This window comes from Pseudorasbora parva, chromosome 10, assembly GCF_024679245.1.
Source record: "Pseudorasbora parva isolate DD20220531a chromosome 10, ASM2467924v1, whole genome shotgun sequence".
Lineage (NCBI taxonomy): Eukaryota > Metazoa > Chordata > Actinopteri > Cypriniformes > Gobionidae > Pseudorasbora > Pseudorasbora parva.
In genome coordinates, this window is record NC_090181.1 from 48,999,073 (window position 1) to 49,012,091 (window position 13,019).

General features: G+C 40.3%; 1 protein-coding gene across 2 annotated transcripts in view; it reads right to left on the reverse strand.

Annotated features, from left to right (window-relative positions):
- LOC137091673 (cytolytic toxin-alpha-like) overlaps positions 1 to 13,019 on the reverse strand; it is a 106,950-nt gene that overhangs the window by 69,179 nt on the left and 24,752 nt on the right. For both annotated transcript variants that reach the window (XM_067456309.1, XM_067456310.1), the window contains exons 2-3: positions 7,634 to 7,746; positions 7,503 to 7,542 (exon numbers count right to left, since the gene is read on the reverse strand). In XM_067456309.1, coding sequence (XP_067312410.1) covers positions 7,503 to 7,542; positions 7,634 to 7,723 — 130 coding nt within the window. In that variant the 5' untranslated portion in view covers positions 7,724 to 7,746. The remainder of the gene's footprint in view (positions 1 to 7,502; positions 7,543 to 7,633; positions 7,747 to 13,019) is intronic.

Sequence of the window (13,019 nt, forward strand, 5' to 3'; positions counted from 1 at the left end):
TTCCTCCTTCCTCGTCCTATGCTTCCTGACGCCATCCCACCTCTTCTCGGCAAACTGCCTCAGTTCTCCTGCAGACATATATTCAGCGTCTACCTGTCATGAGTTGGCTTTGCTCCTCCCCCACCCCCTTTCTTGTTCTCTCTCTGTCTACCTGCACCCAGCTGTTTGCTATCTCTATCAGCAATCGCACTGATTGATCCACACCTGTTCCCTCTCTACCCAGATTCTCTCTACTATTTCACTGCTGCTCGTTCTGCTTCTTGTCAGATTATTGCTCGTTGTGGCTACGTGTACCTGTGTTCCTCGTTTAATTTGTTGTCTACTCTTCACTAGTGATGGCGAAGTGAAGCTTTCTGAACCAGTGAAGCTTTCAGCACAGTTGTATCAGAAAAAGGTTCATTACTCGAAGCTTTTCAAGTCAGAGCTCAATGAGGACCTCTGTTGGTGAAAGTGAGGGAAAGCGCTGTGTCGCAAAATGTTTTGCAACCGACGCATTATCTAGAAGCAAAAAGTGAATTAATGTATTGATTAATAAATTAATGAATTGATCAATATATTATATATGACATTATATGACACAATCTGTTCCATTGCATACTCCTAGTAACTTAAACCAATAAAGATATGATTTTGTATTGTGAATGTGAACATTTTTCCTGTTTGTAAACTAATAAAACTCACGAATAAAGGAAGTATGCTAAATAAATGCATGCACACAAGGAAAAATCACACACACACACTTTCACATGATTATAGAAGGATAGGCCTATGTCTCTAATGTATGAAGTCATAGGCTAGTGCGGATTAAATAAATAAATAAATAAATAAATATAGGCGGCAGAACAAAAGCCAACTAAATGATCAACCTTATTGGGCGAAATCAAATGAAAGTGTTCCCACATTTCAGAACGCCCTCTCTTTGCAGCAGGTTCCATAACAAACTCGCGCAATACAAAAAACCCGCTCAATGCAACGTAATACACCTCAACAACCCACAAGGGCACGCCCTGTGTCGCGCATTTTTAAACCTTTCTGAATCAGTCACGTGGGTGTTTGTGAAATGAAGCTTCGGACGTCATTGGTCACGTGGTTTTGATAGAACGAATCAAGCATCGATACAAAGCTTCACAGAAAATAGTTTCATTTTTTTGACACATGCTTCAGAGCTTTGGTGTCACTGTTAACATCACTACTCTTCACCTTTGTAGAAGAGATTGTCTTGTCCCATCCTGTCCTGTCCCATCTGGTGCTGCTCGTCATATCTGTTTTCTGCCCAGCCTTATTGCTGTTCATGGCTGGCTTCGCTGTTACCAGCAGTTCGGTGTGGGTCGACTGAGGGAGACTACCTCGCTAACAGCCTGCCAGCTACAGAGCCCGGACCACACACCGACCTGTTATAGACTTTACATTTGTCACCAGTTCAGCATCCTCTGCACGGCTGACTGCCTTGGTTCCTTTTCTGCAAATAAATTTGTGTTTAATCTGCCTTCACTCTTGGGTCCTCTGTTTGCATTGACCGAAAAATCCGACCAAGTTATGAACCCATTGGGGGCAGGACCTTTTCGTTCGGTGGTCGAGCCAAAGGGAGCCATTCTCGGCAGACACAAGGAAGAGTTATCTGCCGCCAGATAGGCTGTCAGCAGTTTGGCATTACAGGTGACGGATTTATCCTCAAGGGTCCATCAACTCCATCAGAAATAGCTGTCACTGCAAGGTCCACACACTTCCCTCGAAGCTAGGGTGAACAATTCTCCTTATTATGCGGGTGAGCCCACTGAGTGCCGAGCATTCCTAACCCAGTGAGAGGTTGTCTTCTCTCTCCAGCCTACTACTTATGCAGAGGAGCGGGCCAAGGTGGCATTTGTGGTTTCACTGTTGACGGGTCGCGCACGTGACTGGGGAACTACCGTTTGGGAGGCAGATGCCATATGCTGCCAACGGTTCACCATATTCAAAGAGGAGATTTTCGACCACTCAGTCCATGGACGAGAGGCTTCCGACTTCTTGCAGTGCTGCGTCAGGGGAGGCTGTCGTGTCGCGGACTACATAATTTAATTCTGCACGTTAGCGGCCACATGTGAGTGAAACGAACCAGTCCTGGTTGCTTGTTTCTATGAAAGTTTAAATGCGGATTTGAAGATAGAGATTTATGCCCGCGAGCCTCTTTTCCAGCTGGATCAGTTAGCCAAGTTGGCAATTCGCCTTGATAAGCGCTTTGGGGTACGCCGACAAGCTCATGGCGTGGTCTCCAAGCAGCGGGTAACCCAACCGGCAGCTGTGGTCTCACCAGCGTCACCTTCGGTGTTTGAGCCCATGCAACTTGGAGGCATCCGCATATCCATTGCTGAACATCAGCGCTGCATCATCAACTGACTGTGCCTTTACTGCAGAGCCACTGACCACTTTGTCTCTTCGTGTCAGAGAACCCCTGGTGACCGAACATAATCCCCATACTGACTGGGTTAAGGGGAGGAATTTGTCTTGTCATGTTAAGTGTTTAGTATCTGCTGTTCCCTGTTTCTTCTGTTTCTGTGTTTCAGGAGGAACCTGGATTTGTCTGGAATGCCAGAGGAGTACCATGATCTGCGTGTGATGTTCCTCCCCATCGACATTATGATTGCAGTATTGATCAATGGCCAAGCGCTCGAGAAATATCTTGCTGACCCACTCGCTGCCGGTACTATTACTCGGTCCTCTTTTCCCGCCGCAGCGGGGTTCCTGTTTGTGAAAAAGAAAGACGGCTGTCTGTGTCACTGGATAGATTATTGTGGGCTAAACAACATAAATGTCAAGAACAGATACCCCTTGCCGCTTATGTCTTCTGCTTCCGAGATCTTGCAGGGAGCTAAGGTTTTCACGAATTAGATTGCCGCAACGCATACCATCTAATTAGAGAGGGGGGGAAAAATGGAAGACCACATTGTATATACTCCTAGGACACTTCGAATATCGGGGCCTACCGTTCGAGCTTGTCAACGCTACTGTGGTTTTCCAGGCTCTGGTTAATGATGTCTTGAGAGATATGCTTAACATTTTCGTTTTCATTTATCTAGATGATATACTTGTAGTGGACAGCACATTCCAGGGCCCAGGTTATGGCCGGGCTTCTCTTTGCCCATAACAGTGGACAAAGGTTTGCTGTATTTTGATTGGATCTTGTTGGACTAGCACAAACAAAATGTCCCACGCCAACAGATAAAGATGCTCAAACAACAGCCAGACACCTCTTTGAGGGCAAGAAGAAGACCTCTGGTACCAAGCCCAAGAAGGATAGGACTTATCATTGGTCCACATGCAGTTACTGCCCTTCACCCAGATAGAGACTGATCCCTAATGTCCTGGTTTGTGACAGCTACAAACATTCCTCAGGACTTCAGCAGTAGTGAGTGAAACAAAGAAAGACCAAAATGATCCATCCAAATCCATTCACAACTATGTTTGGAAACCTTAAGACTAATGCAAACTACACACATCAATTTCATACTTATTCAGAAAAAATAAGCATTCTCAGTGACAGCAATCTGTAATACAACATCTTACACTGTATCAGCTGTTAATGAACAAATGAATGAACACATAACAGTTCAATATTTTTCCAGCATGTTTGGTGTCTATTTGTTTAGTATATGGCCAATGGTATTCTGATGGTGGTTTGGAAAGTGAGAAATGCATTGATAAACTTTACAGACACTTTAAAGACTTCTAGCTGTGTACAGCATGCAAATGAGTTCCACAGGGGAAAGAAGGGTGGGCCATACTGTGTGCCCCCTCTGATGCCAGCAGCCAATCGCAACAGTGGAATGGAGAAACGCCACATTGCAATCTCCTCCTCACCGGAAAGGGATAAAGGTATCCTTTCAACAGACACTCCTTGTTCTGAGTCTCCCCTCAAGAGAGACAAACAGTTCACCATGTTCTGAGTCTGTCCGGAGAGGATGAGACTGTGACAGAGCAACCAAGTTCTGAGCTTCTGGTTTAACCAGAGAGAATCAACACAAGATCTGAGGATCTGAGTCTACAGCTTGTGAGGCAGCAACAGATACAACATTCTGAGCCTCCAGCCTGTGAGGAAAGAGACATTAACCAACACTACGTTCACATAACTATTAACTAATTAACTACAGCACGTCCATCCCAAGTCTCCATGCTAGAGAGACCAGAGATTATTGACCAACTTCTGAGTGTCTGGCCCAAAGAGGCAGAAGACACAGAGACATTTGCAACAGGGTTAAGCTCAGGGGAGCAAACCTTCACTTCAAGGTTTCTTCATCTGCGTGTTCCAGGTTAAGGACCTTCTGCACCTACTTCAGGGCCTCATCTGCGTGTTGCAGATTTTAGGACCCTTTGGTCAGCTTCCCGATCTTCGTGTTCAAGGCTGTTGAAATGTATTCCAGCTCCTTTCCCCACTGCATTGTCTCCCAGCAAAACCAGTGGAAGGAGTCATACAATCGGACTGCTTTCTAAACCACGTGGAACGTAAATATCACTTAACCAAACCTCTTTCTAGAGACCTTGGCATTGTTGTATATTATCAGTATATGACTTCTTAATTTACATTAGAGGCAATGTGACTGATGCTAGTTAATAACAAATAATCTTTTGTTTATGTGTTTGATGCATAATAAGGTTCTTCAGCTTAGTTTCAGAGAAACAACAGTTTATCTTTCCATAAGTAACATAAAGTAACTCTTTCTTAGCCACACTCAATCACATATATTTTATCCATTGTATGCACTTTATTCCTTTATCATTCGTTGTATTCATTTAGAAGTTGTATTAGTTATTCTTGTTTATTATTTGTTAATAAAATCTATTTTATTACATTTGTGTCTTCCTAGTGCTGATAATACATAAGAGGGTCTACAAGTTAGAAATCTCACCAGTCTTTAAAGAAATCAAATGGTCATGAATCGGCATATTAATTCATGATTCGGATTGTGTGTCAAACTGCTGAAATCACGTGACATTGGTGATCCTAATCATGAATCAATACATTGATTCTTGACCGTTTGATTCTTTATTTGAGGAACACAGAAAAGAAGACTATGCTGAATAAAGTAGTAGTTTTTGTTATTTTTGGACCAAAATGCATTTTTGATGCTTCAAACGAGTCTAACTAACCAACTGATGTCACATATGGACTACTTTGATTATGTTTTCATTACCTTTCTGGACGTGGACAGCAAAGTGTGCATACACTTACATTCAACGGACAGAAAGCCCTCGGACTAAATCTAAAATATCTTAACCTGATAACCGTCACGAGGACGGTGACGCACTGAAACTCTCTTTGCTTAAATTAGCTCAAAATTACTATCAGATGTAAGTAATTACCTTGACAAACTATACATCATTAAAAAGATCTAAGACTAAAGTTTAATTTTGTTACCTCTGTTTTATTCTCAAAGTCTTATAATGACCGTAATGTGTTAATATGTGCCAGGAGTTATGAATATGATCTTGGGCGTCGCTACCTTTTGATTGTAATATGCGCGTCATTTGCTCCCATTCATAAAATACTCCTCTTTGGTCGTCATGAAGACACTCGACAAAACAACTTCCCTCAGGGTTTTTACTTCAAATGTGTGCAGATGTGGAGAAATATTGATAGATTCTCACATGTTTGAGTCAAATTTCTATACAGAGAAGTATTATTTATTCAATCTTTATCCAAAATCCGCGGATGTGTGATTATGAGAGCAGTAGACTGTGATATGCTGTGTTTTCAATTCATTCTGGCAGCCGGAGGGCGCTGGAAAGCTGTACTACTGAAAATGCACCTCATGTGGAACACATGAAGAACAGACACACCATGTGACATTCAGGAAGTATCTGACATTACCAAAACAACTTCCCTGAGATCGTTATATCGCTATTTTATGCAGATAGACACGTTTTAAGACAATAAACACACAATCGCGGCAATATATGGTTGGTCTGTGTTCTTTATGCCATGTTGGGTGGTTTCATAATAGATGATATTTATAATGCAATGCTATTCCACATAGCTTTTAGCATTGTATATTTTCTGTCAGATTTTTTGACCCGAAGCTATATGAGATCACATATTGTTATATAAAACACTCGACTTATAAATTATAAAGTGATATGAAGCAAGTTTTGAATAAAACATGATTTTAATCGTATAAATTGTTGTTTTGCTGGTGTGCTAAGCTAACATGCTAGCTTGCCCTAGATGCACCTGCCACTGAGTAAATACTTTATTTTTATGAACATTTTCTAAATGTAAAACTACTGAAATGCTTATTTGGACGAAATGCATTCAATAGAGTCTCAGTGAGGGTAAAGTGAGAGGTTTGATTTAGAAATGAGGTTTGAATAGAACAGTTTGAATAGAGAATCGTTAGTAATTATAATGCAGACAAAAGAATAATAATTAGAGCCATAACCAGTCCGCAGAAGTGTGAATGTGTGTTGGGGAGACAAACTGAATGGGGCAGTTAATTTGCACCTCTAAACAATAGAGGCAAAATAGAATGAAAGCTGAGAAGACATGGCAATAAACATCAGTTGATATTTTAGAGATATCTCAAAATAAAATCACATGAAACGATCTTGTAAAACGTTTAATAAAATTCAGAGTTTTAGACTGATCATCTTCAGATCTGAAATATAACATGGTCAGACTTGTGGCTTTAGCTGTAGTGCATTTCTAGATTTCTCCAAGGCCCACTTCAATTTTATTTTCATAAAGATATTTCATACAAATAAATTTCTAATAACTTTACAAAACTTTGAAGCTTATTATAGCTTTTTTTTATTATAAAAAATATTATCATTTTGACTTTACAGTAAACTGCCAGGTGTCTGCTTTCAAATGAGACCATAATTATGCTTTTAGTGCAAAGGATTCACAAACTGTATTTGTTTTAGTCTGAGTATACATTTCTTAGGATTTTTTCAAAATTTAGAAATCAGCTTAACAGGTTAAACTGTGTTCCGAGGATGAACGGATGTCTTTCGGGTGTGGAACAACATCGTGGTGAGTCATTAATGAAATAAATTTCATTTTTGTGTGAACTAACCCTTTAAGCTCACGCTTGCCGTGTGAGACCACAGTGAAAGGTAACAGCTCATAGATTCCGATCTCTCAACTGAGGATGTTGAGACAGCTTTAAATTCCAGAGCTCCCAGCACAAGAACATTGTATGACCAGCCATTCCTTGACCACTTGAATTGCCGTAGCAAGATGCAGTCTTCTTTCAGACAATTCTAATTTGGGTATTCTGTATCATATGTGCCTATTTATGACTCGCTGACACATCACACTATGTCACCGGACCTCAGAATTTATGTGTTTTTTGGCGCATGTGCTTCAGACACAGTTTCCGCAGCAGGCATTCCCATAGCGTCAATTACATGACGCAGCGTCTTATACGTCACATACGTAACCTGAGACAATTTGTCCTTCTAGTGATTTTGAATCTGTCCCTGTGATATTGTTGATAGCATATTCACATTTTGTAACAATTCGATCTTACCTGGATATTTTGTGTCGTCAGGTTTTGGTTGTAGATCTTCCTATTTTTGAAAGAATAGTTTATAAAATCATTAAGATTTAATTTCATGAAATGCATCTGTTTACACATTTTGTCTGAGGAAGTGCACTTACCTGTGCATTCACTGCAGCTAGGGTTGCCAACCACAAACATGTACAGTAGATCCAGCTCGGCTGCTTCAGGGACATCATAAGTGCCACCATCTTGGGATCGTCAACAAGGAGACCTGTGTGAATATCAGTGAAGGTCAGTGGAGACGATGCATACCACCTTGTCTTATTTAGTTTCATTGTCATATTCAGATTTTTCTGTCACCTTTTGCCTTAGTTCTCATTGTATGTTGTTTCTGATTGTGCACACCTGTTTGGTTGATTATCATTCCATGTGTATTTAAGCACTCAGTTTTCCTCAGTTCAAGGTTCTGCCTTGTTAATGTTAAAGGAACACGCCAACTTCTTGGGACTTTGGCTTATTAAGTGTATCCCCCAGAGTTAGATAAGTCCATATATATCATTCTCATCTCCGTGCATCCCATAACTCAGTCTGACACACACTCCTGCTAGCCTAAGACTGGAGGTATATGGCTTCAGCTAGCCTATACTGCTCAAAAAGTGACAAAATAACGCCAACATTTTCCTATTTACATGTTGCAATGTGTATAGTCACAGCGTGTACAAATAACAAGGTTCCATGAGACACCGCTATCTTATAAACATATACATACTGTGGACTATATTTTCAGAAGGCGCAGCACTGCTCCACTTCTGCGGAGTGTGGAGTGATTTGCTCGCAGCACATGAGAAGCCCCGCGGTGTTCCTTCCGTAAACAAAACCAGCGTGACTGTAGCTAGTGACGAACGTGACTGTTGATCATGATTCTGATTCTGAGGAATTGTCAGAGGATTTTTACTTGGCATTAAACCAAAACCTGGAACCATATCTTTTTGAGCCAGAATACACAGACGAGGAGTTACAAACTTTGGAAGCAAATAGACAAAACGCCGATCAGACTGAGGTTGAGGGGAGAATCAGAACAAACACAATATGTGTGGAAATGTCCCTAATACACCCGGCAGTTGTTGATTTTTTTCTCCCGTTGTGACAAAATCAACTGGAAGAAACGCCCCATACCAAGTGAACCTAATGGACAGCTGTCCACCAAGTAAGTGATTTTTATAATATATATAATAATAAATTAAAAAATATGTTTTTTTGTGTTTTTTTTTGGACAATGAACCCAGACAAAAATTGAACTGCCTGAATTAAAACTGACAATCCCCCCTCCAATTCATTAGCAAGGTAAATGCTACAGTCCAGAGAATTACCTCTAGCACCGCTCATTTGTTACTGTGACAGAGCGCGTTCATGACAACACAATACTAACATTACAGGGGATACATGGAGCACGGGAAAAAGTCCAATACAGTAGTAGCCACCCTATTCATGTAACAGTGTCATAAACGTTATTAGATCTAGCTAACGACTCTGTTACAGTAGGCTAACTTACGCATCTAAAAAACATAACGGAACACTTACCGCAGCCGTGGGTGATCTGCTTTGTCCTGTCTATATTATCCATCGGATGGCCGTATGCTTCAGCACACGTTTCATGTTTTTTTTTCTGAAATAGTCATCCTCTGTGAAATGTTCAGAGCAAACCCGATAGCACTTGATGATGGCTACAGGTGTGTTTGGGTCTATATCCAGAAGTAGCCATCGATTCATCAGGTCAGCGTTTTGGGTTGGAATTCTATGGAATATCATTGTATTACCTGGTCTCCCCTGTTTATTGTTGCGGGCCTTCACAATACAGCGAACACCCATGATTGTAAACTATCTAGCAATTATTCCAACTCTGAGCGAACTCTCTGCTTCTCACCGCGGGGCTTCCGATGTGCTGCGAGCAAATCACTCCACACTCCGCAGAAGTGGAGCAGTGCTGCGCCTTCTGAGAATATAGTCCACAGTATGTATATGTTTATAAGATAGCTGTGTCTCATGTAACCTTGTTATTTGTACACGCTGTGACTATACACATTGCAACATGTAAATAGGAAAATGTTGGCATTATTTTGTCACTTTTTGAGCAGTATAGGCTAGCTGAAGCCATATACCTCCAGTCTTTGTGCTAAGCTAGGCTAGTGGGAGTGCGTGTCAGAATGAGTTATGGGATGCACAGAGATGAGAATGATATATATGGACTTATCTAACTCTGGGGGATACACTTAATAAGCCAAAGTCCCAAAAAGTTGGCGTGTTCCTTTAATGTGTATTTAACCTTCTGTGGTCGACTAACACACTGACAGCCTGGCATGTTTTGGTAAATTTATTTTCACATAGCTGCCAAAATTCTCTGTCATTTTTGTCAAACTGGAATTACCGAGTAATACATCTTTCAAAATTGTTAACAAAGTGTCTACTTTTATTTGTGTACACTCACAATAACAACAAAGCATTGTGCTTTTGTAAAATAAAGAAAACAAACCGGTATGCCTTCTGCCATCTTTGCTCTGCTTTTCATCAAGTTTAAATGAAGATGCTGTGAGGAATAGGCCTTGAATTTCCCTCAGAAAAAGAAGAACTGTGTGACTTGACCCAATGGAGGATATCATCAGCAAGTCATTTATTGTCACTTATATTAGTTAACATGTTATCATTACATAGACTTCTACACATTTTACTAGTTGAACAATTGCCAGACTAAAATGTGTGAAATTGACTGAAACGTACTGAAATAGGAAATCAGCTATATGGGAAGGTAGAAAAACTTCCATTGCTAAATGTCTAAATAAATGTTTGTCCAAATATTTATACTGTGCTAAAGAATGTGATTAGAGTGGCTCGATCTGTTCATTAAATGCTGCTCCATCTCTGCAAGGGCTATGAGTTTGAGAACCTTATGATGTGCATATGAAAAGCAAAATGTGCTAAACATTACATGTTTTACCCCAAACAGTTGAATGTTTGAAATAAATTCAATTTGGGATCTGAAGTGGTTTCTTATCACTGAATGAAGGAGAGAATATTATTATTTTAAAGAAGACCCTTGGCAGATTATTGTTGAAGTCAAAAAAGTTTAAAAAGTGGAACCAAAAAAAAGTCATAGAAGTTTATGAAAATGATGTTGTAACATCGGCCTTTAAAAGCACTCTAGTTGTTACATAAACAATTAAGGGACCAGAGACTTCTACGTTTCAATGAGTCATTTATTTTCCAATCACCATACCCTCAGATACACAACACATTAATGTCCAGATGCAAATGAACCCCCCCAAAAGTTCTGTCTTTTATAGTAACTCCTTGGCTACGAAGAGCTCAGTCTTTGTTAGTGAGATGGAACAGTACTTGAGATCATTACTGATGAATCCACATCAGCCAGTGACCAGGACTCCTAGTAGCTGTAGATAAGCTGAAGTATTTCATACAGAGAACACTGGATGTTCAGGGCATTGTTGAATCTCAATAGTTCTTTGTACAAGTTCTTATTTAGTTGAGCAGTTTCCTCATGCTTACTCAAGGAACCCTATTTGAGTTCAAGAACTAGAAGTTCCTCAAAACCGGGTACAAACACAAGCTAATCTTCTGAGAAGGTATCACCATGTGGTTAACACATCCTTCCTCCCTCCTGCTTCTTCTCTTCTCCTATTTATGCTAACAGGTAGTTCAGTGGCTAGAGCACTCCCTAGTGGCATAATCAAATATTGCATGCACCACAAGCTAATGGGACAAAAGTAACAGTAAAACTGTTACAATGTATGAATAATATTTTATAAATATATATATTTTTAAAAACATGTTGAGCTCTAAAACAAGAAAATCAAAGCCATAAATCTAAAAAAGTTGTGTTTCAAATTTGAGGTTGATATCTCAAAAAATGAGCTCTCAGTAAGATTTTGTTTGGGTGCAGTGCCAACTTTTCCCCATTAGATGCCAGCAAAACTACACTGATGCACAGCGGTTGGATTTGTGATTTTCAGTTGAGTTTTTCTCTCTCAAATATTACAACCACACACATGCACACCTACACACAATTTTTTGACATCCATACCAACGCACCCACACAGTTATAGCTGCATAACTTATCAAATTGGCTTTAAAATGTGCATTAACAAAAAACAGGAATAAAGTGAGTATTTGCTTTATATACGCCAAACCTGAAAAAATGGCACCATCTAGTAAATAATAGTAAAAACTTAAATTTTGAAGCCTTGCCAACAGAATAAAAGCCTATTAACAAAGATTGCATAATTGTATAGTTAAATGGCAACAGGATTAAAAATAGCAGTTTTAATGGGTTTCAATGTGGACATTTTTGTCCTAAAGGGCCTGAGTGGGAGTATTTTGTGTACCTAGTGCAAAATAGTTTTTTATAAAGGAAATGGTGGTTAACTATTAACATTTAAATAAAAATACACACCTGTGGCAAATTGTATGCAGTTAGCATTACCACAGGCAAAGTTATCAAAAAAACAAAACTGAAAAAGACAAAAATGTAAATAAGGATGCACAAGGCTTAATGCTATGTAGATCAGAATTGCATTATAAATTTACTTTATTCTTATGAAAATCCATGAGAGGGCTTGAAGAACACCGATAAACCATATATTTTCACGGTAGTGTGTTTATTGTAATTATATTTAATAGGTCAAAGTCTTTTTATCTTTTTTTTTATTCAGCAACTGCTGGATGCAACGATAGAAAATGATATTTCTAGAAAGCCAACACTTGAGAGTTTACAGCTGAAGGCTCAGAATTACTCAGACTCTTATTAATATGGAGATATAGGCTCAAACATTAAAACAAAAATATTAGGAAAATATATTTAAATGTATAAAAATATTATGTGAATGCAGTATAACAACTTATAATCACAACTATAGTGAAGCCACAAGTTTGGTTATGCTTCATTTCAAATCTTATGATATCTCTAAAACGATGAATTTTATGAACAATTTTCTAAGACAATGTAATGTGAGTTCTCTTTCAGTCTAATGGGCTCTGAGGATGAGGATTCGGCTGCCTTGCCCCATTCGGGTGTGACAGTGCTGCCCGAGTCTGACCCAGAGCTTACGGATATGCTTTCCCAGGCCGCTGCAAGTGTGGAGCTCGACCGTGTCCTGAACCTTCTCGGTTGGATGATTGGTTTCTCGGGACGGCCCGTGTTGATTCTCAGCGCCCTGCCCCGGAGCCTTTCTTCCCGGAAGTGCATCAGGAGATCTCGAAGTCGTGGGCAGCGCCGTATGGTGCTCGCGTGCGATTGACAGACTCCTCCGTCCTCACTGCCCTCGATGGTGGTGCGGCAAAGGGTTACGTGGGTAACGGCGGTCAGTGGCGATGCATCTGTGTACCAAGACTGCTGCGGACTGGCGGGGTGCCCCGCGCCTCCACTCCCGGGCGTGTAAGTTCTCATCCGGTATAACGGGCAAGGCTTACACAGCCTGTGGAGAAGCCGCATCAGCATTGCATGCCATGGCGCTCCTGCAGCTCTACCAGGCCAAC